General features: G+C 40.6%; 1 protein-coding gene across 2 annotated transcripts in view; it reads left to right on the top strand.

The window, feature by feature from the left end:
* Positions 1-27206, top strand: part of atp1a2a (ATPase Na+/K+ transporting subunit alpha 2a) — a 158889-nt gene that overhangs the window by 54248 nt on the left and 77435 nt on the right. For both annotated transcript variants that reach the window (XM_061979017.1, XM_061979018.2), the window contains one exon: positions 26445-26554. In XM_061979017.1, coding sequence (XP_061835001.1) covers positions 26445-26554 — 110 coding nt within the window. The remainder of the gene's footprint in view (positions 1-26444; positions 26555-27206) is intronic.

Genomic DNA, 27206 nt, shown 5'->3' with positions numbered 1-27206 from the left:
TGAAAAGGATTTGCAAATCATTGTATTCCGTTTATATTTACATCTAACACAATTTCCCAACTCATATGGTAACGGGGTTTGTATAAAGCAGGGGGAAAAAATTGTCTATGTTTTTCATGCAAATGTCATATTTATTGGACTATAAGGTGCACTTAATATAATTTCATTTTCTCAAAAATCGACAGTGTGCCTTATAACCGGGTGTGCATAATGTACGCATTAATTCTGGTTGTGCCTACAGACCTCAAAACAATTTTACTTGGTCCATCGTGCAATGATAAGTGTGAGCAGTAGATGGCAGTCACACATAAGAGATACGAGTGGACTGTTCGCTGACAGCCCCTGTTCAATAAATGACGCGAGTAAGTACAGTACAAGCAAGCAACACCGAAACGTTGGTGTTTCATTGAGAATATAGAAATTACACACGGCGCTCAAAAATCTGTCACAATGTTTGTTTTTCTGTAATTTAGTTTTTATTTACGTCCAGTATCAGATATTCTTATCCATTACATCATATTTGCATACATAATACATATATTGTCTGCCCTAAGCCTGCTCAGTGGCCTTGTGGTTAGAGTGTCCGTCCTGAGATCGGTAGGTCGTGAGTTCAAACCCCGGCCGAGTCATACCAAAGACTATAACATTGGGACCCATTACCTCCCTGCTTGGCACTCAGCATCAAGGGTTGGAATTGGGGGTTAATTCACCATAAATGATTTCTGGGCGCGGCCACCGCTGCTGCTCGCTGCTCCCCTCACCTCTTTAGTGTTTGTGTGACAATCATTGGTACTTTAACTTTAAATGTCAAAATAATATGTTTTTGTTTACATCCCAATGATGCCACCCCCCCACCCCAAAAAAGAGAAAAAACAAAACAAACACAAAAAACTAATTAAAAAAAATAAAAAATAATAATATATATATATACATATATATATATATATATATATATATACATAAATAAAAGAATATGAACAGATAGTAAATAAATACATCGAGAAAACTATAAACATATAGGGAGTGATTTTTCTTACACAGTACAATGTGACTGTTGTCTGTCTATCTGTGTTGGCCCTGCGATGAGGTGGCGACTTGTCCAGGGTGTACACCGCCTTCCGCCCGATTGTAGCTGAGATAGGCTCCAGCGCCCCCCGCGGCCCCGAAGGGTATAAGCGGTAGAAAATGGATGGATGGAGTACAATCACCAAATCGAGAAAATAAAATCAGGCCTTTGGTGCGGCACATAATCGACCCAGTTTTCCTCGTATGAAGTCATTTTCTCCAATTTATGATTAATAAATGCCGTTATCTTCTCCATTTGATAAATGTCCATTGTGATTTCCATCCCTAGCTTCAAGGTTGGGCTCTCCTGTGGTAACCATTTCCTGGTAATGGTCTTCTTACAAGCCACTAGGATATTCATTAAGTGTTTATCTTTTTTCAGCCAATCCTGAGGTACATGTCCGAAAAAACAGAGTCTTACTTTTAAGGGGTATTTTGCATTTGAACATTTCCTGTGGAGCTTGGTGTATCTCTCTGCAATAACCCTTTTACGGCAGGGCAGTCCCAGAAAACATGGTAGTGGTTTGCATTTTGATTCCCACAATTTCTCAAGCAGGCAGGGGGGTTGTTATCATAATGAGACTTCTGAGAAGGTGTAGTAAAAAAATCTGTTCACACTTTTCCAGCTAAACTCCCTCCACTTGGGTGAGCTGGTACAAGTCCATTGATATCTCCATATTATTGTCCATTCTTCCTCAGATATAGTTATCTCCCATTTTGTTTTAATATATGAAGTTGAATATGATTTCAGATTCGGCAGACCCTTTCACAAGCATGAAACAGTTCTATTAATAGGAGGTCTCCAGGCTGCAGCCGTACAGTCTTGGGCGGCGTGGAGTCACGTTGGCAAGTAACAGCCAATCAGTGAGCTTGAGAGCGGTCTGAAAGATCAGGCTTTAGCTTTTCAGGCTTTTCTGCTTGGTGCTACTGTTTGACTTGTCTCCATTCAATAGTGTAACTTTATTTTCTGAATTATACACACTAAAAAATGCTGGGTTATTTTGATAACCCAATTTTTAAGTTGCGAGTGTTGGGTTACATTTTGGAGTTATTTTTATGAAAAGCAATCCATTTTTTGGGTTGTAAGGATGTTATTTTAACAACATTTCTGGGTTTTTTTTTAAACAAAGAACCATTTTTGGGTTGTTTTTCAATGAGTAACGTATTCCGATATTCCGATATTGTCCAACTCTTAATTACCGATTCCGATATCAACCAATACCGATATATACAGTCGTGGAATTAACACATTATTATGCCTAATTTTGTTGTGATACCCCGCTGGATGCATTAAACAATGTAACTTTACCATGAATTGATTAACGTGGACCCCGACTTAAACAAGATGAAAAACGTATTCGGGTGTTACCATTTAATGGTCAATTGTACGGAATATGTACTGTACTGTGCAATCTGCTAATACAAGTTTCAATCAATCAATCAAAAACAAGGTTTTCCAAAATATTAATATATATAATTTTATATATATCAGTGACGTGCAGTCACTAGAGGCAGGTGAGGCGGGGCCTCACCTGCCATCATGGAAAGAAAAAAAATGTAAAAAGAAAAAAAATTAATTAAATTGTTATATGTATCCAGTGATTATACTATAGAGTTATTTTCCATTTAACTTCACCAGTTTTAGATTATTTTTATTCAAAATCGCTGAATTTTCAAATTTGCCGTTCAAATACTGAGAAGAGACGGTGCGGTGAACAGCAGCCAGTTGAGGCACGTCACTCAGTGCCTCAACATGGATTCCGGACTCGGCTAACTGCTGGCCTGCTGTGCAGTGAGACTGTATTGCTATATGAACTATATTATACATTTCCATAGTTTAGTTAGCTGAGGTATATAATGTACAGTGTATTTTGTCAACAACTGTATGTGTGGAACGTATTTCTTGTGCTGAGCGATCATAAAACGGCTGCAAAAGACGCACTGGCTGAGGCTCCAGTAGCCCCGCCTCCTGCACCCCCGCCGTAGAATTGTTATATCAACTAAAGCCCACACTTAAACTTTCCACGTGCAAGATTGAAACTATTTAAAAAAGTTATTTCATAAGAAGCCAAAAAGTGCAAAAACAATAATGTTCGTGTTGGAGGAGTTGTGAATGACTGCAGGGCCACAACATTAGGTACAGCTGCAGACTGCAGGTGTATCTAATTCACAACTCCTCCAACACGAACATTATTGTTTTTGCACTTTTTGGCTTCTTATGAAATAACTTTTGTAACCTATTTTCATGGGCTTTTCTCTTTGTGATGTTAAGTTCCTGTTATGCGCTGTTATACAGTATATGCCTTGAGCTCTTATTTTGAAGGCGCTAAGAGCGGAAGTGATGTGACACGGAGTGGAGCGGAAGTTTTTAAAGAAGGTAAATAAAGTGGTCCTCGTGTAAACTGGAGCCTCCGTGTTTGTTATTTTGTAGTTTCATACAGTATAGGCGACATTTATAAACCCTTGGTTACACTTTTTTAAATAGATTCAATCTTGCACGTGGAAAGTTTAAGTGAGGGCTTTAGTTGTGGACTTCATTTATAAGTAAAGGTAAGACCATAATAACGTTTTTTTTAATTAAATGTGCTTTTTTGTGTGCTACAGTTTGTATGTGTAAAGTTAAAGTTAAGGTAAAGTAGCAATGATTGTCACACACACACTAGGTGTAATGAAATTTGTCGTCTGCATTTGACCCATCCCCTTGTTCACCCCCTGGGAGGTGAGGGGAGCAGTGGGCAGCAGCGGCGCCGCGCCCGGGAATCATTTTTGGTGATTTAACCCCCAATTCCAAGCCTTGATGCTGAGTGCCAAGCAGGGAAGAATGCTGGTATGAGCTTTTAAACATAACCCGTTAACTGCTGCCAATCAAATGGTGAATAAGATACTCTTTAGGGTTCATATGTTTGTAAATCTGACTGTGATGAAGTCAGTGCCTCATCAGCCATCAACCTCACCGCACGTCACTGATATATATATATATATATATATATATATATATATAATATAATAAAATCCCCTGAAGAGCAGGGAAGCCTGGTATTGAGCACTGTATAGCGGATAAACCACAGAAAGCTCGACTATATATACACAGTATATATATATATATATATATATATATATATATATATATATATATATATATATATATATATATATATATATATATATTATATGTGTATTCCGAGCACGAGGATGTGACGTTATCGATGCTGCTAGGAGACACCGAGAGTAACAAGCGGTAGAACATGGTTTAGAAATGACAGATTTAAAAAAATTATGATAAAAAAAAAAAAAAAAAAAAATATATATATATATATATATATATATATATATATATATTTTTTTTTTTTTTAATTTGTTTTTCTTGGGACTTCTTGCGGGCCGGATTTTGGATGCTGGTGGGCCGGATCTGGCCCGCGGGCCGTAGTTTGGGGACCCCTGGTCTAGGCGGTATATTCATTTTAATGGAATCAATTCTAGAACTAAGGCTAAAGAAAGGAATTAACTTCCATTGTGCTATGTCATCCTGTATTTTTTTTAATGTATCGGTAAATAATTGTGTTCTGATCATTTTGTAAGATCCTTTGATATATTGATGCCCGGGTGTTTAAAAGACTCTTTTTTTCAATGCCAAGTGGTAACTGTTTCTGATTTGTCCCGGTGGGCTATGATTATATGAGAGTAGCTGGGTTTTTTATTTTATATCCTGATAATTGACCATACTGTTCAAATGTTGCATTCATTTAAGAAGAGAGTATGTTGGGTGCCCCAGGTAGATCAAAATGTCATCCGCCTAACAGGCCAATTTATACTCTCTTCTTTTAGTAATAATTCCCTTGATGTCTTCATTTTGTCTAATGGACTGAGGTAGTGGCTCCAGATATAATGCAAAGAGTAATGGTGACCATGCACAGCCCTGTCTAGAACGCCTTTCTAAGGGAAAACTATTTGATAGATATCTATTGACTTTAATCCTAGCAGTAGGATTGTTAAATAGCGTCTGTATGGTTTTAATATTTGTATCCTGGAGGCCAAATCCATGTAGAACTCTGTAATGAGATTTCCAATTGACCGAATCAAAGGCCTTTTCAGCATCTACACTTATAACAATTGCTTCAGTTGTTTTTCTTTGTATTAGATCCATAATATGTAGTGTATTTCTTATATTGTCGGGTGTTTGGCGTTGATGTATAAAGCCTGTTTGATCATTATGTATCAATATAGGTAAGAACTCTTCTAATCGTGATGGACGTAAATAGTTTATAATCTACACTGAGAACAGATATTGGCCTGTAATATCCACTCTCAATTCTATCCTTGCCTCCTTTTGCTATAGCGAAAATAATTGCCTCCTTCCAGCTAGATCAATCAATCAATCAATCAATCTTTATTTATATAGCCCTAAATCACAAGTGTCTCAAAGGGCTGCACAAGCCACAACGACATCCTCGGTACAAAGCCCACATACGGGCAAGGAAAAACTCACCCCAGTGGGACGTCGATGTGAATGACTATGAGAAACCTTGGAGAGGACCGCATATGTGGGTAACCCCCCCCCTCTAGGGGAGACCGAAAGCAATGGATGTCGAGTGGGTCTGACATAATATTGTGAGAGTCCAGTCCATAGTGGATCCAACATAATAGTAAGAGTCCAGTCCATAGTGGGGCCAGCAGGACACCATCCCGAGCGGAGACGGGTCAGCAGCGTAGAGATGTTCCCAGCCGATGCACAGGCGAGCGGTCCACCCCGGGTCCCGACTCTGGACAGCCAGCACTTCATCCATGGCCACCGGACCTGTGCCCCCCCCCCTCAAGGAAAAGGGGAGCAGAGGAGAAAAGAAAAGAAACGGCAGATCAACTGGTCCAACAGGGGGGCTATTTAAAGGCTAGAGTATACAAATGAGTTTTAAGATGGGACTTAAATGCTTCTACTGAGGTAGCATCTCTAATTGTTACCGGGAGGGCATTCCATAGTACTGGAGCCCGAATAGAAAACGCTCTATAGCCCGCAGACTTTTTTTGGGCTCTGGGAATCACTAATAAGCCGGAGTTCTTTGAACGCAGATTTCTTGCCGGGACATATGGTACAATACAATCGACAAGATAGGACGGAGCTAGACCGTGTAGTATTTTATACGTAAGTAGTAAAACCTTAAAGTCACTTCTTAAGTGCACAGGAAGCCAGTGCAGGTGAGCCAGTATAGGCGTAATATGATCAAACTTTCTTGTTCTTGTCAAAAGTCTAGCAGCCGCATTTTGTACCAACTGTAATTTTTTAATGCTAGACATAGGGAGACCCGAAAATAATACGTTACAGTAGTCGAGACGAGACGTAACGAACGCATGAATAATGATCTCAGCGTCGCTAGTGGATAAAATAGAACGAATTTTAGCGATATTACGGAGATGAAAGAAGGCCGTTTTAGTAACACTCTTAATGTGTGATTCAAACGAGAGAGTTGGGTCGAAGATAATACCCAGATTCTTTACTGATTCGCCTTGTGTAATTGTTTGGTTGTCAAATGTTAAGGTGGTATTATTAAATAAATGTCGGTGTTTAGCAGGACCGATAATCAGCATTTCCGTTTTCTTGGCGTTGAGTTGCAAGAAGTTAGCGGACATCCAATGTTTAATTTCATTAAGACACGCCTCCAGCTGACTACAATCCGACGTGTTGGTCAGCTTTAGGGGCATGTAGAGTTGGGTGTCATCAGCATAGCAATGAAAGCTAACACCGTATTTGCGTATGATGTCGCCTAGCGGCAGCATGTAAATACTAAAGAGTGCAGGGCCAAGAACCGAACCCTGAGGAACTCCGCACGTTACCTTAACATAGTCAGAGGTCACATTATTATGGGAGACGCATTGCATCCTGTCAGTAAGATAAGAGTTAAACCACGACAAGGCTAAGTCTGACATACCAATACGTGTTTTGATACGCTCTAATAAAATATTATGATCGACGGTATCGAAAGCAGCGCTAAGATCAAGAAGCAGCAACATAGATGACGCATCAGAATCCATCGTCAGCAGTAGATCATTAGTCATTTTTGCGAGGGCTGTCTCCGTAGAGTGATTTGCCCTGAAACCGGATTGAAAAGGTTCACAGAGATTGTTAGACACTAAGTGTTCATTTAGCTGCTGTGCGACAATTTTTTCGAGGATTTTCGAAATAAAGGGAAGGTGGGACACCGGTCGGTAGTTTACCATGAGGTCAGGATCAAGGTTAGGTCTTTTGAGCAGAGGATGAATAACCGCTTTCTTGAATGCTAGGGGAACAGTGCCAGAGGAAAGTGATAAGTTTATAATATTTAGCACTGATGGACCTAATAATACAAAAAGCTCCTTGATAAGTTTCCCAGGAAGTGGGTCAAGTAAACATGTTGTTTGTTTTATCCCACTTACACGCTGTAATAGTTCCTCTAATGTTATTTCATCAAAAAGAGAGAGACTATTTTGTATTGCAGTATCCGTCGTAGATACAGTTGTATCTGTGTTCATAGAACCCAGTTGTAGCTGGGATGCGTTGTCTTTAATCTCCTTTCTAATGAGTTAAATTTTCTTATTAAAGAAATTCATAAAGTCATCTGCCGAGTGGGTGGAGCTATTGGGAGGAGTCCCTTGTTGGGTTAGCGATGCTACTGTACTAAACAAAAATTTAGGGTCGTTTTTGTTGAGGCGGATGAGATTTGAGTAATATTTAGCTTTAGCTAAGGTAAGCATGCGTTTATACGATATTAAACTATCACTCCATGCTTGATGGAAAACCTCAAGCTTGGTCGCGCGCCATTTGCGTTCCAACTTTCTACATGATAGTTTATGAGCTCTGGTTTCCTCTGTAAACCATGGGGTGCGCCTTTTAGGGGCCCTTTTTTGTTTTAGCGGTGCTATGCTATCAATGGTTTTGCGCAGGGCATTGTCAAAGTTGTTAGTGAGGTTATCAATAGATGGCGTTTATGCCATTTTTTAAAGCCCAATTCAGTGTGGGGCGTAAAACAGGTATTAATTATTTTTCCAATTTCTAATACCACTCTGCCGTGTATCCGTCCGATCCTTGCGATGTACTTAATTTAAGCCTACTAATTGCAACTTTTAATTAATCTTCAGTTATATCTGCAGACATTATTTGATTTTCTTCTTCATATAGAGTAGATAAATCTAGGGAGTTCAGGAAGCTATCAATTTGGGTTACACTCCTACTAGAGACCTCGGAGTATAAGGTTTTCTAAGCCTCCTGAATTTTGTTTACTTTTTTTCACTTTTGTTCTTGGATCCCTAATTTTCCGCTATCTTTTTTTTTCATTTTTTTTTTCAGTTTCCAGGCCAATATTTTCATAGACTTAGAGCCACTTTCATAGGGTCACTGTTTCAGAAACATTAGACTTTTTATATTTCTTGTGTGGCCAAATTATTCATTTAATTTCTACAAACTGTAATATTTCTAAATTTCCCTTAATGTAATCTGTGCCAAATTGAATTTGTTTTCTGTCTAATTCCTTGTAGAAGTTGCCTCCTACAGTTCCACTATCATTTATCATTTATTTATCACTATAGACACGGCACAGGAGCCAAGCGTGCAGTTTTTAACAAAGTTTTAATGTGCTCAGATTTTGGTCAAAGTCTTTCTCCAGCAGAACGTGACTTTTCAGTCACGTCCGTATCCTCTCTCCCCTGCTGCTCTCGGCCGCCTACTGTTAAAGACAACAGATGGTTAGATTAACACGTACCACCTGGGAAATCTAATCACCTGTCAGCTGTGTCTCGCCGTCAGCACATGCCCCGCCCCCATCCGATCTTGCTCGTCCTCAGCACCACAGACAGAGGCGGTGACCTTTGCTCCTGCATGCGCGCTGGCCACACCTCCCTCCACATTCCTTTACTTAATTTTTTGAAGTCATCTGATTTTGTATTATTATTATTCTAATATGAAGATATTGCTATAATCACCCCTCTTAAAACAGCCTTCAATGGGTCCCATAACATGGGAGGTGAGACCAGTGTCATTGAACTCCAAAAAGAGACTAATTTCAGATTTAATTTGTGCCTTAAAGCAAACTTGAATTTAGTTTCCATGTATTATTTTTTGCACTCAGATTCAAATAAAAAAACAAGTATATTGGTGCATGGTCACTTAGGTCTATTGTCCCAATTTCACAAGTATATATTTTGTCTTGATCCTTCCCAAATGTTAGAAAATAATCTATTCTTGTATAAAGACAGTGCGGAGCAGAGAAATAAGTATAATTCCTTCTGTCAGGGAAAAGGTCTCGCCATATGTCAGTTAAGCCTACTTCCTCAAAAAGTGTGTTTACTTTTTCATATAGGGGCTTAGTGTTATGAGTTTTTATACTAGATGAGGCCAATTTTGGCTGTAAATATATATTTAAATCCCCACCACAGATGAAAAGACCTTTGGTTTCCGTTACCATAATACTGGTGATTTTTTTGGAAGAAACTAATATCACTCCCGAGGGGTGCATAGACATTCAATAAGGGGATTTAGTTCCCATCTATCTTTCCCTTTACTAAAAATAAATCTACCCTCCTTATCACCAAATTCAAATACTTTTTCAAAATGTAGCTTATTTGAGATGAGGATAGCAACTCCTCTCCTATGTCCTGATTTATATGAAGAAATAAGCAAATTAGTGAAGCCCGTTCTTCTTAGTTTTACATGCTCCTTGTCAGTCAAGTGGGTCTCCTGTAAATACATTATGTGGGCTTGTTCTGTCCTCACCTTCGATAAGATTTTACTGCGTTTAATAGGATTCATTAGCATTAAACGATACAAAGTTTACTTTGTCACTAACCATGTGTACTTACTTGTACAAACCCCGTTTCCATATGAGTTGGGAAATTGTGTTAGATGTAAATATAAACGGAATACAATGATTTGCAAATCCTTTTCAACCCATATTCAATTGAATGCACTACAAAGACAAGATATTTGATGTTCAAACTCATAAACTTTATTTTTTTTTTTTCAAATAATCATTAACTTAGAATTTCATGACTGCAAAACGTGCCAAAGTGGTTGGGAAAGGGCATGTTCATCACTGTGTTACATGGTCTTTCCTTTTAACAACACTCCGTAAACGTTTGGGAACTGAGGAGACACATTTTTTAAGCTTCTCAGGTGGAATTCTTTCCCATTCTTGCTTGATGTACAGCTTAAGTTATCGTGCTGTGATTTTACTAGTTCGGCCCACTTGGGAGTAGATTTTTCTCCATGTGGCCCCCGATCTAAACTGAGTTTGACACCCCTAGTGTAGTTCCAAGGCTGGGGTCACTAATAGATGACTCTGGATTAAGCTTGATAAAACGTCTAGCTGTGGGAGAAATCCTCTCAAAAAAAATTTGTTTGGTGTGGGTTCACAGTGTGGCGCATGTTTGTAACAGTGTTAAAGTTGTTTTTACGGCCACCCTCAGTGTGACCTGTATGGCTGTTGACCAAGTATGACTTGCAGTCACTTTCGTGTGTATGCAGAAGCCGCATACATCATGTGACCGGGCTGGCACGCTGTTTGTATGGTGAAACATCGGACGCTAAAGGCAGTGCCATCACGGCACGCCCTTGATATTGTTGTCAGGTTGAAAATCGGGAGAATGGTTGCCCCGGGAGATTTTCTGGAGGGCCACTGAAATTCGGGGGTCTCCCGGAAAAATCGGGAGAGTTGGCAAGTATGGCGTATAGTTCTAACTTATATCTGTCGTGCTAAAAACTACCGGTACAGCAAAGATGATGGGGAGAAGACGCTGTCGAAGTGGAGCCACGCAAATAAGACCGCCCACAAAACGGCGCATCCTGAAGAGACGGCCAGAAAGCGGTTTGAAGACGATATGTAAAACATAATCTATGCAACATTTTCAATCAATCAATCTATCAATGTTTACTTATATAGCCCTAAATCACGAGTGTCTCAAAGGCCACAACAACATCCTTGGCTCAGATCCCACATCAGGGCAAGAAAAAACTCTACCCAATGGGATAATGAGAAACCTTGGAGAGGACCGCAGATGTGGGGGAACCCCCCCCTGGGCGACCGGTGCAATGGACGTCGAGTGGATCTCGCATAATATTGTGAGAGTCTAGTCCATAGTGGATCTAACATAATAGTGAGAGTCCAGTCCATAGTGGGGCCAGCAGGAGACCATCCCGAGCGGAGACGGGTCAGCAGCGCAGAGATGTCCCCAACCGATGCACAGGCGAGCGGTCCACCCTGGGTCCCGACCCTGGACAGCCAGTACTTCATCCATGGCCACCGAACTTGTGCCCCGCCCCTCCACGAAGAAGAGGGGGGCAGAGCAGAAAATAAACGGCAGATCAACTGGTCTAAAAGGGGGGTCTATTTAAAGGCTAGAGTATACAAATGAGATTTAAGATGGGACTTAAATGCTTCTACTGAGGTAGCATCTCTAACTGTTACCGGGAGGGCATTCCAGAGTACTGGAGCCCGAATAGAAAACGCTCTAAAGCCCGCAGACTTTTTTTGGGCTCTGGGAATCACTAATAAGCCGGAGTTCTTTGAACGCAGATTTCTTGCCGGGACATATGGTACAATACAATCAGCAAGATAGGATGGAGCTAGACCGTGTAGTATTTTATACGTAAGTAGTAAAACCTTAAAGTCACATCTTAAGTGCACAGGAAGCCAGTGCAGGTGAGCCAGTATAGGCATAATATGATCAAACTTTCTTGTTCTTGTCAAAAGTCTAGCAGCCGCTAGATTTTAACCAAAGAACCACCATTACATGTTATGTAGACCAGGGGTCTCCAACCTTTTTTGCACCAGGGACCGGTTTATCAGAATCAGAATCAGAATCAGAAATACTTTAAGTCTGCCAACTTCCGGCGACCCTTACAAAAAAGGTGAGAAACAGGTAAGCAATGGAGGTATAAGCCTGGGCCCCTGGAGAGGGTGTCCAGACTGAGGCCAAGGGAAAAAAACAAAACTCATAGCCATAGCACACATAAACGTGTGTAAGAGGGAAACATCAAAGGACATTAAAGACATTAAAAGAGCAGAGCTGATACAACCAGCCACTTCTACACACAGCCACAAAAGTAAAACAACAACAACAAAAAACATATACACTGTGGTGGCCTCTGCGGTGTTCCATGCCATCGTCTGCTGGGGTAGGGGGAGCATGACCAGAGACAGGAGCAGACCCAACAAAGCAACCAAGAGAGCCGACTCCACCCTCGTTCGCCCACCAACTCTCGGCCAGTGTCCAGTCCGCATGGATGAGCACGTCCAAGGATACGTCCAAGGACCGATACCTGCTCATTCAGCCAAGACACTTTGAAGCCTGTCCGTCCCGGCGCTCAGCGCTAGCTCCGCAGCCCTGTCTCTTCATCTGCATCTCCTCCAGTCTCTCCAAACGGACTCTGGCGTGGCAGAGACCCAGCAGCTGGTCTCCATGGCCAGGCCGGGAGGCAGATCCAGAAGTTCACAAAAAAGCACCGCAGAAGTCACAAAAGTGCCACCCCTCGTCACACAGTCCCAAAGGGTCCCGAACCAAAAGGCAAAAAAACCCACAAGGAACACAAAAGGATGACCCAAGAGCACAGAGCTCATGCCAACAGCAGCCACTACAGCGGCGCCATCTTATGGTGGGCATTATTTTTCACGAACCGGCCTTCCACGTGTTGCAGATCAATACAGCAAAAATAAGTGCATAAAAAATACAACTCACCATTATGCTGAATTAGTGGGAGCCCTGGGCTTGATTCTTTGAGATGAGATGGTCCCATCTAGGGGTGATGGGAGACAGTGACACCCGCAGGGTGTTTATGTCCAGTCTGCTGCATAATTTTGTCTTTGTTGCTGTCACTGCAAAAAAAAAAAAAAAACCCCGCTTCACACAGATATGATGTCAGAAACGGTTGCAGTGTTTTCAGTGCTCTTGTGGCGATGACAGGATATTCTGGCCTAGATTTCATTCAGAATTGTGTCACAGTTGTTGTGTCAAACGTGCGTTTATGGTCACTAGTGTTGTAACAAAAACCAATACTTTGGGACCAGTACCTGTACTAAAATTATTTCGATACTTTTCGATACTTTTCGGTACTTTTCGGTACTTTTCTAAATAAAGGGGACAACAAAAAATGGCATTATTGGCTTTATTTGAACAAAAAATCTTAGGGTACATTAAACATATGTTTCTTATTGCAGTTAAGTCCTTAAAGGGGAACATTATCACAATTTCAGAAGGGTTAAAACCATTAAAAATCAGTTCCCAGTGGCTTATTTTATTTTTCGAAGTTTTTTTAAAAATTTTACCCATCATGCAATATCCCTAAAAAAAGCTTCAAAGTGCCTGATTTTAACCATCGTTATATACACCCGTCCATATACCTGTGACGTCACATAGTGATGCCAACACAAACAAACATGGCACATAGAACAGCAAGCTATAGCGACATTAGCTCGGATTCAGACTCGGATTTCAGCGGCTTAAGCGATTCAACAGATTACGCATGTATTGAAACGGATGGTTGTAGTGTGGAGGCAGGTAGCGAAAACGAAATTGAAGAAGAAACTGAAGCTATTGAGCCATATCGGTTTGAACCGTACGCAAGCGAAACCGACGAAAACGACACGACAGCCAGCGACACGGGAGAAAGCGAGGACGAATTCGGCGATCGCCTTCTAACCAACGATTGGTATGTGTCTGTTTGGCATTAAAGGAAACTAACAACTATGAACTAGGTTTACAGCATATGAAATACATTTGGCAACAACATGCACTTTGAGAGTGCAGACAGCCCAATTTTCATCAATTAATATATTCTGTAGACATACCCTCATCCGCTCTCTTTTCCTGAAAGCTGATCTGTCCAGTTTTGGAGTTGATGTCAGCAGGCCAGGGAAGCTAGGGTCGATATTCTTCTCTTGATCATCTCCGGCAGATTCAATGGGGGTCTGGCGGCAGATTTCTTTGACTTTATCGTTGGAAATGCATCTGCTTTGAGTGTCGCAGGATATCCACACATTCTTGCCATCTCTGTCGTAGCATAGCTTTCGTCGGTAAAGTGTGCGGAACAAACGTCCAATTTCTTGCCACTTTTGCATCTTTGGGCCACTGGTGCAACTTGAATCCGTTCGTGTTGTTACACCCTCCGACAACACACCGACGAGGCATGATGTCTCCAAGGTACGGAAAACAGTCGAAAAAACGGAAAATAACAGAGCTGATTTGACTCGGTGTTTGTAATGTGTTTGAGAAAATGGCGGATTGCTTCCCGATGTGACGTCACGTTGTGACGTCATCGCTCCGAGAGCGAATAATAGAAAGGCGTTTAATTCGCCAAAATTCACCCATTTAGAGTTCGGAAATCGGTTAAAAAAATATATGGTCTTTTTTTCTGCAACATCAAGGTATATATTGACGCTTACATAGGTCTGGTGATAATGTTCCCCTTTAAATAAAATAGTGAACATTCAAGACAACTTGTCTTTTAGTAGTAAGTAAACAAACAAAGACTCCTAATTAGTCTGCTGACGTATGCAGTAACATATTGTGTCATCTATCATTTTGTCAACATTATTAAGGACAACCTGTAAAAATTGATTATTAATCTACTTTTTCATTTACTGTTAATATCTGCTTACTTTCTCTTTTAACATGTTCTATCTACACTTCTGTTAACATGTAATAATCACTCATTCTTCTGTTGTTTGATACTTTAGTTTTGGATGATATCACAAATTTGGGTATCAATCCGATACCAAGTCGTTACAGGATCATACATTGGTCATATTCAAAGTCCTCATGTGTCTAGGGACATATTTCCTGAGTTTATAAACATAATATACATTAAAAAAAAATGAAAGAAGATGTTGTGATGCCAAAAAATATCAACGTAATCATAGTAGTATTGACTAGATACGTGCCTGTACTTGGTATCATTACAGTGGATGTTAAGTGTAGATCCACCAATGGCATTTGTTTACATGTTGATGCCGGTGAGCTACGGTGTGTAGTGAAGCATGTTTAGCTATTCCTCGTCCTGCAGGGATGATACCTGTAAGAAACGTATTTATTTGTCGCCATGGAGACGAGGATTAGTGATTTAGAAGTAGCTAAAACACTGCCGACGGCGGATGGACGTCAGTCTTAAAGTACCTCTTCCTGAGGGCGTTTCAGTGTTATAACTTCACCTTTATCGTTAGTTTTTAAGCCAAAGTGCGTCCGTTCTCCCTTTTCTGTCTACACACTGTGTCTGCTTGTAAGTACTCTGTGATTGTGCGCTGCCAAACATGCTCGTCTGCACCGGTACGTTTCAAAGGCGATATAGTAGCCAGGTTTAGTCGCAAACGGGTTGCGGATCCATTCATTCGCAGTTCGGGGATCTTTGCGCCCAAGAGTGCTGGCCCAGGTGACATGTCATCCAAAATCCCGGCTAATGTTTGAAACATGTCAAATATCCCTAAGTCCACTCGCCGCCTTCCACTATTCCAGTTTGGCTCTGAATGCTGCTATTTTATCTACCAACTTGAACACTGTCGTTAGTTTTCCCTGCAGTGACAATTTAAGTTCGTTGAGCAGATTGAATATGTCGCAAAAGTAAGATAGATTGGCGACCCATTCCCTGACACTAAAACGAGCCGCCAACGGCGACTATTTTTTCCGGAAATATCTATGCAGCGGCTCTTGTAACTCAAACACTCTGGCCAGTGATCTTCCTCTGGATAGCCATCTTATTTCATTGTGTAAGATTAAGTTAAAGTACAGTTAAAGTACCAATGATTGTCACACACACACTAGTAGTGGTGAAATTTGTCCTCTGCATCCCCTTGTTCACCCCCTGGGAGGTGAGGGGGAGCAGTGAGTAGCAGCGGTGCCGCGCCCGGGAATCATTTTTGGTGATTGTGGCTGACTTGCTGTTGTTCCCAAACGCTTCACTTTTCCTATAATAAAGTTGACTTTGGAATATTTAGGAGCGAGGAAATTTCACGACTGGACTTGTTGCACAGGTGGCATCCTATGACAGTTCCACGCTGGAAATCACTGAGAGCGGCCCATTCTTTCACAAATGTTTGTAGAAACAGTCTCCATGCCTAAGAGCTTGATTTTATACACCTGGCCAAGTGATTAGGACACCTGATTCTCATCATTTGGATGGGTGGCCAAATACTTTTGGCTATATAGTGTAAGTGCCCTAATATAAAGAAGCCGGTCTCTTGATGAGGTGCCTCGGTGCGGTGAGCCAAATTTTAGAACTGTCTGCATTACTTTATTTGCAATAAATAAATTATCAATTATTGACGTTTACTAATCGATTTTACATTAGCCAATTTCCGAATTGCGATGCATCCAATAATCAATTATTTCCCCCATCTATAAAGTGAGCTATAAAAATGCATTCAACCTCATTGGGAAGAACTCCTGTACAACAACATTAAGGCTACGAATCCCATTTCAGATTTTTTTCTTAAATCCGATCTTTTTGTGTAGTCGTTAACATTACAAAAAAAAAATGCAATGTCTAATATGCAGGGATTGCGTCTGTGAAGTGACCCGAATGTGCAAAAAAACATGACATCATTGGCGCTGCAATGAGTAAATATAGCTTTAATTGATGTAGCCTGGGGCATTTGCAACAATTTAAAGGATTTTGTGCGACCGCAGTCCAATGTTCCCTCTAAGGTGTGCGCCTGCCCAATTGCGCACTGCTCCTCCTGTGTCCTCCGCACGGAAAATGTTTGCCGTGCACAAAATCCCAATCCCCAATAATAACAGAAGAAATGAACAAATTAAAAAGATGGTTTTGACAAAAACAGACTATCTTTGAATCTCAGTAAAACTAAAATAATGCTATTTGGTAACAGTAGAAGGGAAAGTCAAACACAAATACAAATAGACAGAAGTAGATATTGAAAGGGTAAAAGAAAACACATTTTTGGGCTTTATAATAAATAATAAAATGAATTGGAAATCTCATGTAAAAAATATACAACTTAAGAAAACACGTCAATAATGAATAAAGCAAAACATGTTCTAGACCAAAATTCACTTCATATTCTCTACTGCTCGCTAGTGTTACCATATCTGAGTTACTGTGTAGAAATATGGGGAAACAACTACAAATGTGCGCTTCATTCACTAATTGTGTTACAAAAAAGATCAATTAGAATAATACATAATGTTGGATATAGAGAACATACAAACCCTTTATTTATTAAATCACAAGTTTTGAAATTCAACGATTTGGTGCATTTGCAAACAGCTAAAATTATGTATGAAGCAAACTATAACCACTACCCAAAAATGTACCACAATTCTTCTCAACAAAAGAGGAGAAATATAACCTTAGAGGAAAATCTCATTTAAAACATTTGTATGCTCGTACAACACTTAAAATAATTAGTAAATCTGTATGTGGAATTAAATTATGGAATGGATTAACCAAATAAATCAAACAAAGCACCAATATGATTCAGTTTAAGAGACTGTTCAAACTACAAGTGTTCACAAAGTACACAGAACAAGAATTATGATGAACATCTTGAACCCTTTTTTTTTATTATTGTGACAAACATTATTTATGTATTTAATATTTGTTTGCTTACTATGGTATATAATTTATTCATTAGTTCACTGTTCTGTTACAGAGAACAAGGAACATTGTATCGTATGCATGTTCGAAATAAACTGAAACTGAACGGAAATGAACTGAAAAAATCCAATCTAAACTCTAACAAAAATAAACACATAATTTATTCTGTACCATTTTGTAATGCAATTCTGTGAGTGACAGGTGACAACAAGCGGTCACATCGGAGGACAACCAGGTGTTCTGCATCAACAGACCCAGCTGCAGAAAAACATCGAAGTGAGAGCATTAAAGAATGTTCACGGGGGCAAACTTTTTAACCTACAATTTATTTGCCTCATGCTGAACAATGGTTCTGTGACCACTCCTACAATTGGTAGGAGAAACAACATTTTCCCTCACTAAAAATAGGCGGTTCACCCCAAAATCTAAAATACAAACGAACAAAATTGCGTAGGGCCGTTTCCATTTATTCAACTCAAGCATGTATTGAAAAAGCGCAGCAACATGAGTTGTGTTCTCCTACTGGAAACAGAAGCACTGAACAATGAAGTAAACATTCATACTGGGAGAGGTCGGGAGCACAAGGATCAGGACTAAGCAGTTACCCTTCTGCCTACCAGTGTTGACAGCAGTTTTTAATTTAGGTCATAGTGCTATGACGAAAATGTGTTTTAGTTTTAGTCATCGTAATTTGATGATGAACTGAGTTTATTTCGGTCATATAATCAACGGTCATAAACGGTCATAAACGGCCTCTAGGGGCACGTACTTCTTTTACATCATCTGGTATTATATGAGACTTTTGAACTAAAAAAAGAAGACTTTTAGAGGGTTTTCCTATACTTAATTTTTCAGTTGTGCCCAAAGGAATTTGAGAGAAAATCAGCCACCAAAGCCTTTTCCTCCCACCAACATGAAACTTTGTTTATTTCTGGTTTGAAATTAGTTTATTTCGGTCATATAATCAACCATTTTGTGTAATAAACTTAACAGTGCAGATTGAACATATTAACAATCATACACATACACACACAAAAAGGAAAAAGAAATGACCGAAAAAGGAATAGGCTGAAGCCAAGGCTTTTGTTTGCCTATCCTATACATTCACTGAAAATAAGATTACCTGGAACATCAACGTTCAAAAAAAATAAATGGGATGAAATTAATTGTTACTATATTTTATAATTTTCCATTATTTCACCTTTCAAGACTTTCTTAAACCTTAACAAAGAACTACAAACCCCGTTTCCATATGAGTAGGGAAATTGTGTTGGATGTAAATATAAACGGAATACAATGATTTGCAAATAATTTCCAATCCATATTCAGTTGAATATGCTACAAAGACAACATATTTGATGTTCAAACTGATAAACATTTTTTTTTTTTTTGCAAATAATCATTAACTTTAGAATTTGATGCCAGCAACACGTGACAAAGAAGTTGGGAAAGGTGGTAATAAATACTGATAAAGTTGAGGAATGCTCATCAAACACTTATTTGGAACATCCCACAGGTGAACAGGCAAATTGGGAACAGGTGGGTGCCATGATTGGGTATAAAAGTAGATTCCATGAAATGCTCAGTCATTCACAAACAAGGATGGGGCGAGGGTCACCACTTTGTCAACAAATGCGTGAGCAAATTGTTGAACAGTTTAAGAAAAACCTTTCTCAACCAGCTATTGCAAGGAATTTAGGATTTCACCATCTACGGTCCGTAATATCATCAAAGGGTTCAGAGAATCTGGAGAAATCACTGCACGTAAGCAGCTAAGCCCGTGACCTTTGATCCCTCAGGCTGTACTGCATCAACAAGCGACATTAGTGTGTAAAGGATATCACCACATGGGCTCAGGAACACTTCAGAAACCCACTGTCAGTAACTACAGTTGGTCGCTACATCTGTAAGTGCAAGTTAAAACTCTCCTATGCAAGGCAAAAACCGTTTATCAACAACACCCAGAAACGCCGTCGGCTTCGCTGGGCCTGAGCTCATCTAAGATGGACTGATACAAAGTGGAAAGTGTTCTGTGGTCTGACGAGTCCACATTTCAAATAGTTTTTGGAAACTGTGGACGTCGTGTCCTCCGGACCAAAGAGGAAAAGAACCATCCGGATTGTTATAGGCGCAAAGTTGAAAAGCCAGCATCTGTGATGGTATGGGGGTGTATTAGTGCCCAAGACATGGGTAACTTACACATCTGTGAAGGCGCCATTAATGCTGAAAGGTACATACGGGTTTTGGAGCAACATATGTTGCCATCCAAGCAACGTTATCATGGGCGCCCCTGCTTATTTCAGCAAGACAATGCCAAGCCACGTGTAACATTAACGTGGCTTCATAGTAAAAGAGTGCGGGTACTAGACTGGCCTGCCTGTAGTCCAGACCTGTCTCCCATTGAAAATGTGTGGCGCATTATGAAGCCTAAAATACCACAACGGAGACCCCCGGACTGTTGAACAACTTAAGCTGTACATCAAGCAAGAATGGGAAATAATTCCACCTGAGAAGCTTAAAAAATGTGTCTCCTCAGTTCCCAATCGTTTATTGAGTGTTGTTAAAAGAAAAGGTGATGTAACACAGTGGTGAACATGCCCTTTCCCAACTACTTTGGCACGCGTTGCAGCCATGAAATTTTAAGTTAATTATTATTTGCAAAAAAAATAAAGTTTATGAGTTTGAACATCAAATATCTTGTCTTTGTAGTGCATTCAATTGAATATGGGTTGAAAAGGATTTGCAAATCATTGTATTCCATTTATATTTACATCTAACACAATCTCCCAACTCATATGGAAATGGGGTTTGTAAAATGTATTTTTTTTTTTTTGCAGCTTATGTAAAAATAATATATTGTTAATCCATCCATCCATCCATTTTCTACCGCTTGTCGACTACAACGGCCGATATTTGATGATTTCCATGCGTCCTGTCATGATAAACACATATTAAAGTTAAAGTACCACTTTCTAGTCACACACACACGAGGTGTGGTGAAATTACCCTCTGCATTTGACTCATCCCCTTGTTCCACCCCCTGGGAGGTATGGGGAGCAGTGAGCAGCAGCGGTGGCCGCGCTCGGGAATCATTTTTGGTGATTCAACCCCCAATTCCAACCCTGGATGCTGAGTGCAGGGAGGTAATGAGTCCCATTTTTATAGTCTTTGGTATGACTCGGTCGGGGTTTGAACTCAGGAACTCTCAGGGCGGACTCTCTAACTACAAGGCCACTGAGCAGGCTAAACATGCAAATCATATTTAAATTAGCCATGTGACTGAGCGCCCACACTCGGCCCAATCAGAATTTACCGACAAACATTCGTAGGTGCTTCTCGCTGAAGTGAAGGCAGGCTGTCCCCTGGCATTTCCAGCGAACAGAAGATAGTTGACTGGGATAAAGTGTGCAAGGCTGTCAGTGCTTTGGGGTCAGAGAACCGCACACAGAAACAAATAAGAAATAAGTGGTGCTACATCAGGAAGAAGGTGAAGGAAAAGATGGATGTGACCAAAACAGGCGGAGATAAAGTAGTGCTCAACCCGTTTGAAAAGATAGCTGCTGCAGTGATACGTGAAACCTTCAAAGACCCCCAAGATAAATATAACTTGTGTAACTTAAAATGTGTTGATACAGTAGCCTGCTCACATCCAGATTAGAGTTTCATGTGAAAATTGTGTAATATTTTGTTTGAAATCTTTGAAATGTGAACATGCCGGCTTACCAAAAAGGATACAAAATACTTTGACTCTTGTTCAATTAATCAATTTATTATTACAACCCAGGAGAGCTACTTGCAGCAGCAGCCACGTGACACAGAGTCGTGTACTAATCCAGCGAACTAAGTCAGCACAAGGACATGCTTGTGTTGTAATGTTGATGCTCAGAAAACCGTTTTTTTGTGAATGCACCTCGCGTGTGGTGAGAGGACAAACAAAAATAGATCGTTAGTGCACAATTGTGGCGATGTCAGACGAGCCTTGTTGAGCCTTTATTTAACCAGGTAAAATCCCATTGAGATCAAATATCTCTTTTCCAAGGGAGACCTGGCCAAGAGGGCAGCAGCAAGGTTACATTAAAAACAGTAAACAGCACGTAAAACATCAAATTTACAACATTAAAGGCCTACTGAAATGCGATTTTCTTATTTAAACGGGGATAGCAGGTCCATTCTATGTGTCATATTTGATCATTTCGCGATATTGCCATATTTTTGCTGAAAGGATTTAGTAGAGAACATCGACGATAAAGTTTGCAGCTTTTGGTCGCTGATAAAAAAGCCTTGCCTGTACCGGAAGTAGCAGACGAGTAGCGTGACGTCACAGGTTGTGGAGCTCCTCACATCTGCACATTGTTTACAATCATGGCCACCAGCAGCGAGAGCGATTCGGACCGAGAAAGCGACGATTTCCCCATTAATTTGAGCGAGGATGAAAGATTCGTGGATGAGGAAAGTGAGAGTGAAGGACTAGAGGGCAGTGGGAGCAATTCAGATAGGGAAGATGCTGTGAGAGCCGGGTGGGACCTGATATTCAGCTGGGAATGACTAAAACAGTAAATAAACACAAGACATATATATATATATACTCTATTAGCCACAACACAACCAGGCTTATATTTAATATGCCACAAATTAATCCCGCATAACAAACACCCCCCCCCCCCCCCCCCCCCCCCTCCCGTTCATATAACCCGCCAATACAACTCAAACACCTGCACAACACACTCAATCCCACGGCCCAAAGTACCGTTCACCTCCCCAAAGTTCATACAGCAGATATATTTCCCCAAAGTTACGTACGTGACATGCACATAGCGGCACGCACGTACGGGGAAGCGATCAAATGTTTGGAAGCCGCAGCTGCATGCGTACTCACGGTACCGCGTCTGCGTATCCAACTCAAAGTCCTCCTGGTAAGAGTCTCTGTTGTCCCAGTTCTTTACAGGCCAATGGTAAAGCTTGACTGTCATCTTTCGGGAATGTAAACAATGAAACACCGTGTTATCCGGCACAACAGTCAGGGGGTGCATTCTACGGCGGGGGTGCGTTATCCGGCACAACACCTGCTGCAATACACCGCTTCCCACCTACAACTTTCTTCTTTGCTGTCTCCATTGTTCATTGAACAAATTGCAAAAGATTCACCAACACAGATGTCCAGAATACTGTGGAATTTTGCGATGAAAACAGACGACTTAATAGCTGGCCACCATGCTGTCCCAAAATGTCCTCTACAATCCGTGACGTCACGCGCATGCGTCATCATACCGAGACGTTTTCAGCAGGATATTTTGCGCGAAATTTAAAATTGCACTTTAGTAAGCTAACCCGGCCGTATTGGCATGTGTTGCAATGTTAAGATTTCATCATTGATATATAAACTATCAGACTGCGTGGTCGGTAGTAGTGGGTTTCAGTAGGCCTTTAAAACTTACTCACATAACACATGTGCATACAGACAAGGTAAACTGCAGTACTTTCACAGAAGCTTTAAACTCATTTAATGTAACAAGGGTTTGAAGTTGAAGATTCGATTGTAGGTTATTCCAAGCCTTCGGTGCTGAAAACCTAAATGCTTTCTTTGCCCAGTTCAGTTCTTACTTTGGGGACGACAAATTGCAGAACATTCATAGAACGAAGATTGTGACTTCCTTGTTTCTTTGTTAAAAGACAAGACAGATAAGTTGGAGTGATACCCAGAATGGGTAATCTTAATGCAAGAGTCGTGTATTCACTGAGCAAAATTAGAGTCGGTGTGCCGACATGCTTGCGTTGTAATGTTGATGCTCAAAATTCCGTTATTCGTGGTTGCCCCTTGCGTGTAGTAAGAAAGTGTTGTGTTGCTGCTGCACAGAGTTTAAGAATACTTTACCTCATTTTTGCTTCATGCATCTGCCACTTAGTTTAAGCACCAATATTAGGCACCAACATCTCCCGGTCACTCGGTTTACATCGGCATGGTGCCATTATGATACCCCGTTACGCATTTTTACAAAACAAAGCAACAGAAGAAAGTTCCTATTAGGGTTGTACAGAATACCAGTGCTAGTATAGTACCGCGATACTAATGAATTATGTAATATTTATTATAATAATTAATATTATAATTATATATTATACTAACCCGACTCTAAAAAGTACCGGTATTTTTTACGGGCATGGGCATGCGAAGTACTTACAAACAGACACAGTGTTAGACAGATAAGGGAGAATAAACACATTTTGGCTTTAAAACCTAATGATAAAGGTGAAGTTATAACACTGAAACGCCCTCAGGAAGAGATGCTTTACGACATGGCTAGCTAGCTAGCGGCTAACATCCAGCCGCAGTCTGCAGTGTTTTAGCTACTTCTAAATCACTAATCCTCGCCTCCATGGCGACAAATAAAGTAAGTTTCTTACAAGTATCATCCCTGCAGGACGAGGAATAGCTAAACATGCTTCACCACACACCGTAGTTAGCCAGCGTCACAATGTAAACAAACGCCATGGGTGGATCTACACCTAACGTCCACTGTAATGATACCAAGTACAGGAGCGTATCTAGTTGATACTACTATAATTACATCAATATTTAAAAAAAAATTATATTATGTTTATAAACTCTGGAATTACGTCCCTGGACACATGAGGACTTTGAATATGACCAATGTATGATCCTGTAACTACTTGGTATCGGATTGATACCCAAATTTGTGGTATCATCCAAAACTAATGTAAAGTATCCAAACAACAGAAGAATAAGTGATTATTACATTTTAACAGAAGTGTAGATAGAACATGTTAAAAGAGAAAATAAGAGAAGAGAATCAGCTTTATTGTCATTACGCAGGGTAACGAGATTGAGGCCATTCCATACAGTGCGATGTGTGCATGCAAGAAAACAATGTGTAAATATATAAAAATATAAAAAATATAGAAGTGCAAAGAAAGGTGTGGAAGAGAACAGTGTACACTCTATACTCTCTGTACAATGTACACTCTATACCAGGGTTCGGCAACCTCAAATTTTAAATGAAATAACACTGCATACAATTTTTTTGCTTTGTGCTATGTATAAACCAGGGGTCTCAGACACGCTGCCCACACCGTTATGTGGAATTTGAAAGCTGGTGCGGCACGCGGGCTTTAAATGACTGGCGCTTGTCAGCGTCATGCGTGCCGTGATGGTACAGCATATAGCACCCACTACAGCCAACGTGCCTAAACAGCCACACGTTGTATGGGGCTTCCGCTTGCTCACGTAGGTGACAGCAAGGCATACTTGGTCAACAACCACACAGGTCACACTGACGGTGGCGGTATAAAAAAAAACTTTAACACTCTTACTAATAATACGCCACACTGTGAACCCACACCAAACAAGAATGACAAACAAATTTCGGGAGAACATCTGCACCGTAACACAACATAAACACAACAGGACAAATACCCAGAATCCCATGCAGCCCTAACTCTCCCGGGATACATTATACACCCCCCCCCACCAAACCCCGCCCACCTCAACCGACGCACAGAGAGGGAGGGGTGGGGAGGGTTGATGTGTGAGGGAGCAGGGTTGGGGTGGGGGCGGGGTTTGGTGGTAGCAGGGGTGTATAATGTTGCCCGGAAGAGTCAGGGCTGCATGGGATTCTGGGTGTTTGTTCTGTTGTGTTTATGTTGTGTTAAGGTGCAGATGTTCTCCCGAAATGTGTTTGTCATTCTTGTTTGGGTTTGGTTCAAAGTGTGGCGCATTATTAGTAAGAGTATTAAAGTTGTTTTATATGGTCACCGTCAGTGTAACCTGTGTGGCTGTTGACAAAGTATGCCTTGCTGTCACGTACGTGTGCAAGCAGAAGATGTATATTGTATAACAAGTAATGGGCTGGCACGCTGTTAATACAGATTGTAGAGGGTGCCAAATGTTGTACCATCATGGCACGCCCTTATTATAACTGTAAAGATGAAAATCGTGGATATTAATCCCGGGAGTTTTCCGCGAGAGGCACTGAAATCCGGAAGTCTCACGGGAAAATTGGGGGGTTCAGCAAGTAAGCTGCTGAGCCGCATCAGAGTGATCAAAGAGCCGCATGCGGCTCCAGAGCCGCGGGTTGCCGACCCCTGCTCTATACACTCTGTGCAAAATGTACAGAGTGGGTGAAATTAATATATGCATGAATATCTACATGAAATAAGCAGATATTAACAATAAATGAACAAGTAAATTAATAATTCATTTTCTACCACTTGTCCTTAATAATGTTGACAAAATAATAGAATGGAAAATGACACAATATGTTACTGCATATGTCAGCAGACTAAATTAGGAGCCTTTGTTTGTTTACTTACTACTAAAAGAGAAGTTGTCTCGTATGTTCACTATTTTATTTAAGGACAAACTTGCAATAAGAAACATATGTTTAATGTACCGTAAGATTTTTTGTTAAAATAAAGATAATAATGCAATTTTTTTGTGATTCCCCTTTATTTAGAAAAGTATCGAATTTCATGTTGGTATTAATATTAGTATCGGGACAACCCTAGCTCCTATGTAATTTTAAACATTTTTGTTTAGCTTTTTAATGTTTTTTTTCTTGCATTTTTACAGCGTTCATAAGATAGCGGCAGATTACATTCCCGTAGGAAACACCGACCTCGCTGCAAGAACAACCTTGATTGGCCTACATTTACTCTTAAACTGAGTGTGACGCACAAACTTCTGTCAAAACATTGCCAGGATTTAATCACCTTAAGCTTCTCGTTTGTCTGGCGTTTTATGAGCGCGCCTATCTTTAACGGCCCTCCTCCTTTAATATCACTGGTGATGTTTTTATAGGTGCAGCACCCTCATGATCCACGGCCAGGAGCAGACACTGGATGACAACTGGAGGGAGGCCTTCCAGAGCGCCTATATGGAGCTGGGAGGCCTGGGAGAGCGAGTGCTGGGTATGTTTGGCGCCGGCAGCTATCATCCACTCGGGAGGAGATAGTGTGGGAGAGACGATTGGATGCTGCCATTATCTTTTATCATCTCCTCGGGTAAGAGGGTAGTTTAGCCAAATGTCCCTTTAGAAGTGCGGCGTGTTTATCGTTGCACTTTATCCAAATGAGAATTTCCCTTTTTTTGTTTATTGTTTTGGGGGGGGTGCAATGCGGCCCAAACAAGCTGACAGGAAGCCAAACTCTGAAAAGACACAAAACGTTGAACAATACAACCCATTTTTGCGTCCTGACCGAGTGTACACATACAGACCGGCACTTTTTAATATGTTTTATGCATTTTACAGCATGGCTTCTTGAGACTTATTTGTACGTCTACTCGTGCTCGGACAGGGGTCGGCAACCTTTACCACTCAAAGAGCCATTTTGACCCGTTTCACAAATTCAAGAAAACAATGGGAGCCACAAAACTATTTTGAAATTTAAAATGAAATAACACCGCATACAGTTTTTTTTAATTTGTGCTATGTATAAACCAGCGAGTTCTGAATGAATGGCGCTTGACAGCGTCATACTTGCCAACCCTCCCAATTTTTCCAGGAGACTCCAGAAATTCAGGGCAAGTATTCTCTCGAATGTCTGCTGATTTTCACCAAAA

The sequence above is a fragment of the Nerophis lumbriciformis genome, linkage group LG19 (assembly GCF_033978685.3).
Source record: "Nerophis lumbriciformis linkage group LG19, RoL_Nlum_v2.1, whole genome shotgun sequence".
Classification (NCBI taxonomy): Eukaryota; Metazoa; Chordata; class Actinopteri; order Syngnathiformes; family Syngnathidae; genus Nerophis; species Nerophis lumbriciformis.
This window is presented reverse-complemented; position numbering and strand designations above follow the sequence as displayed.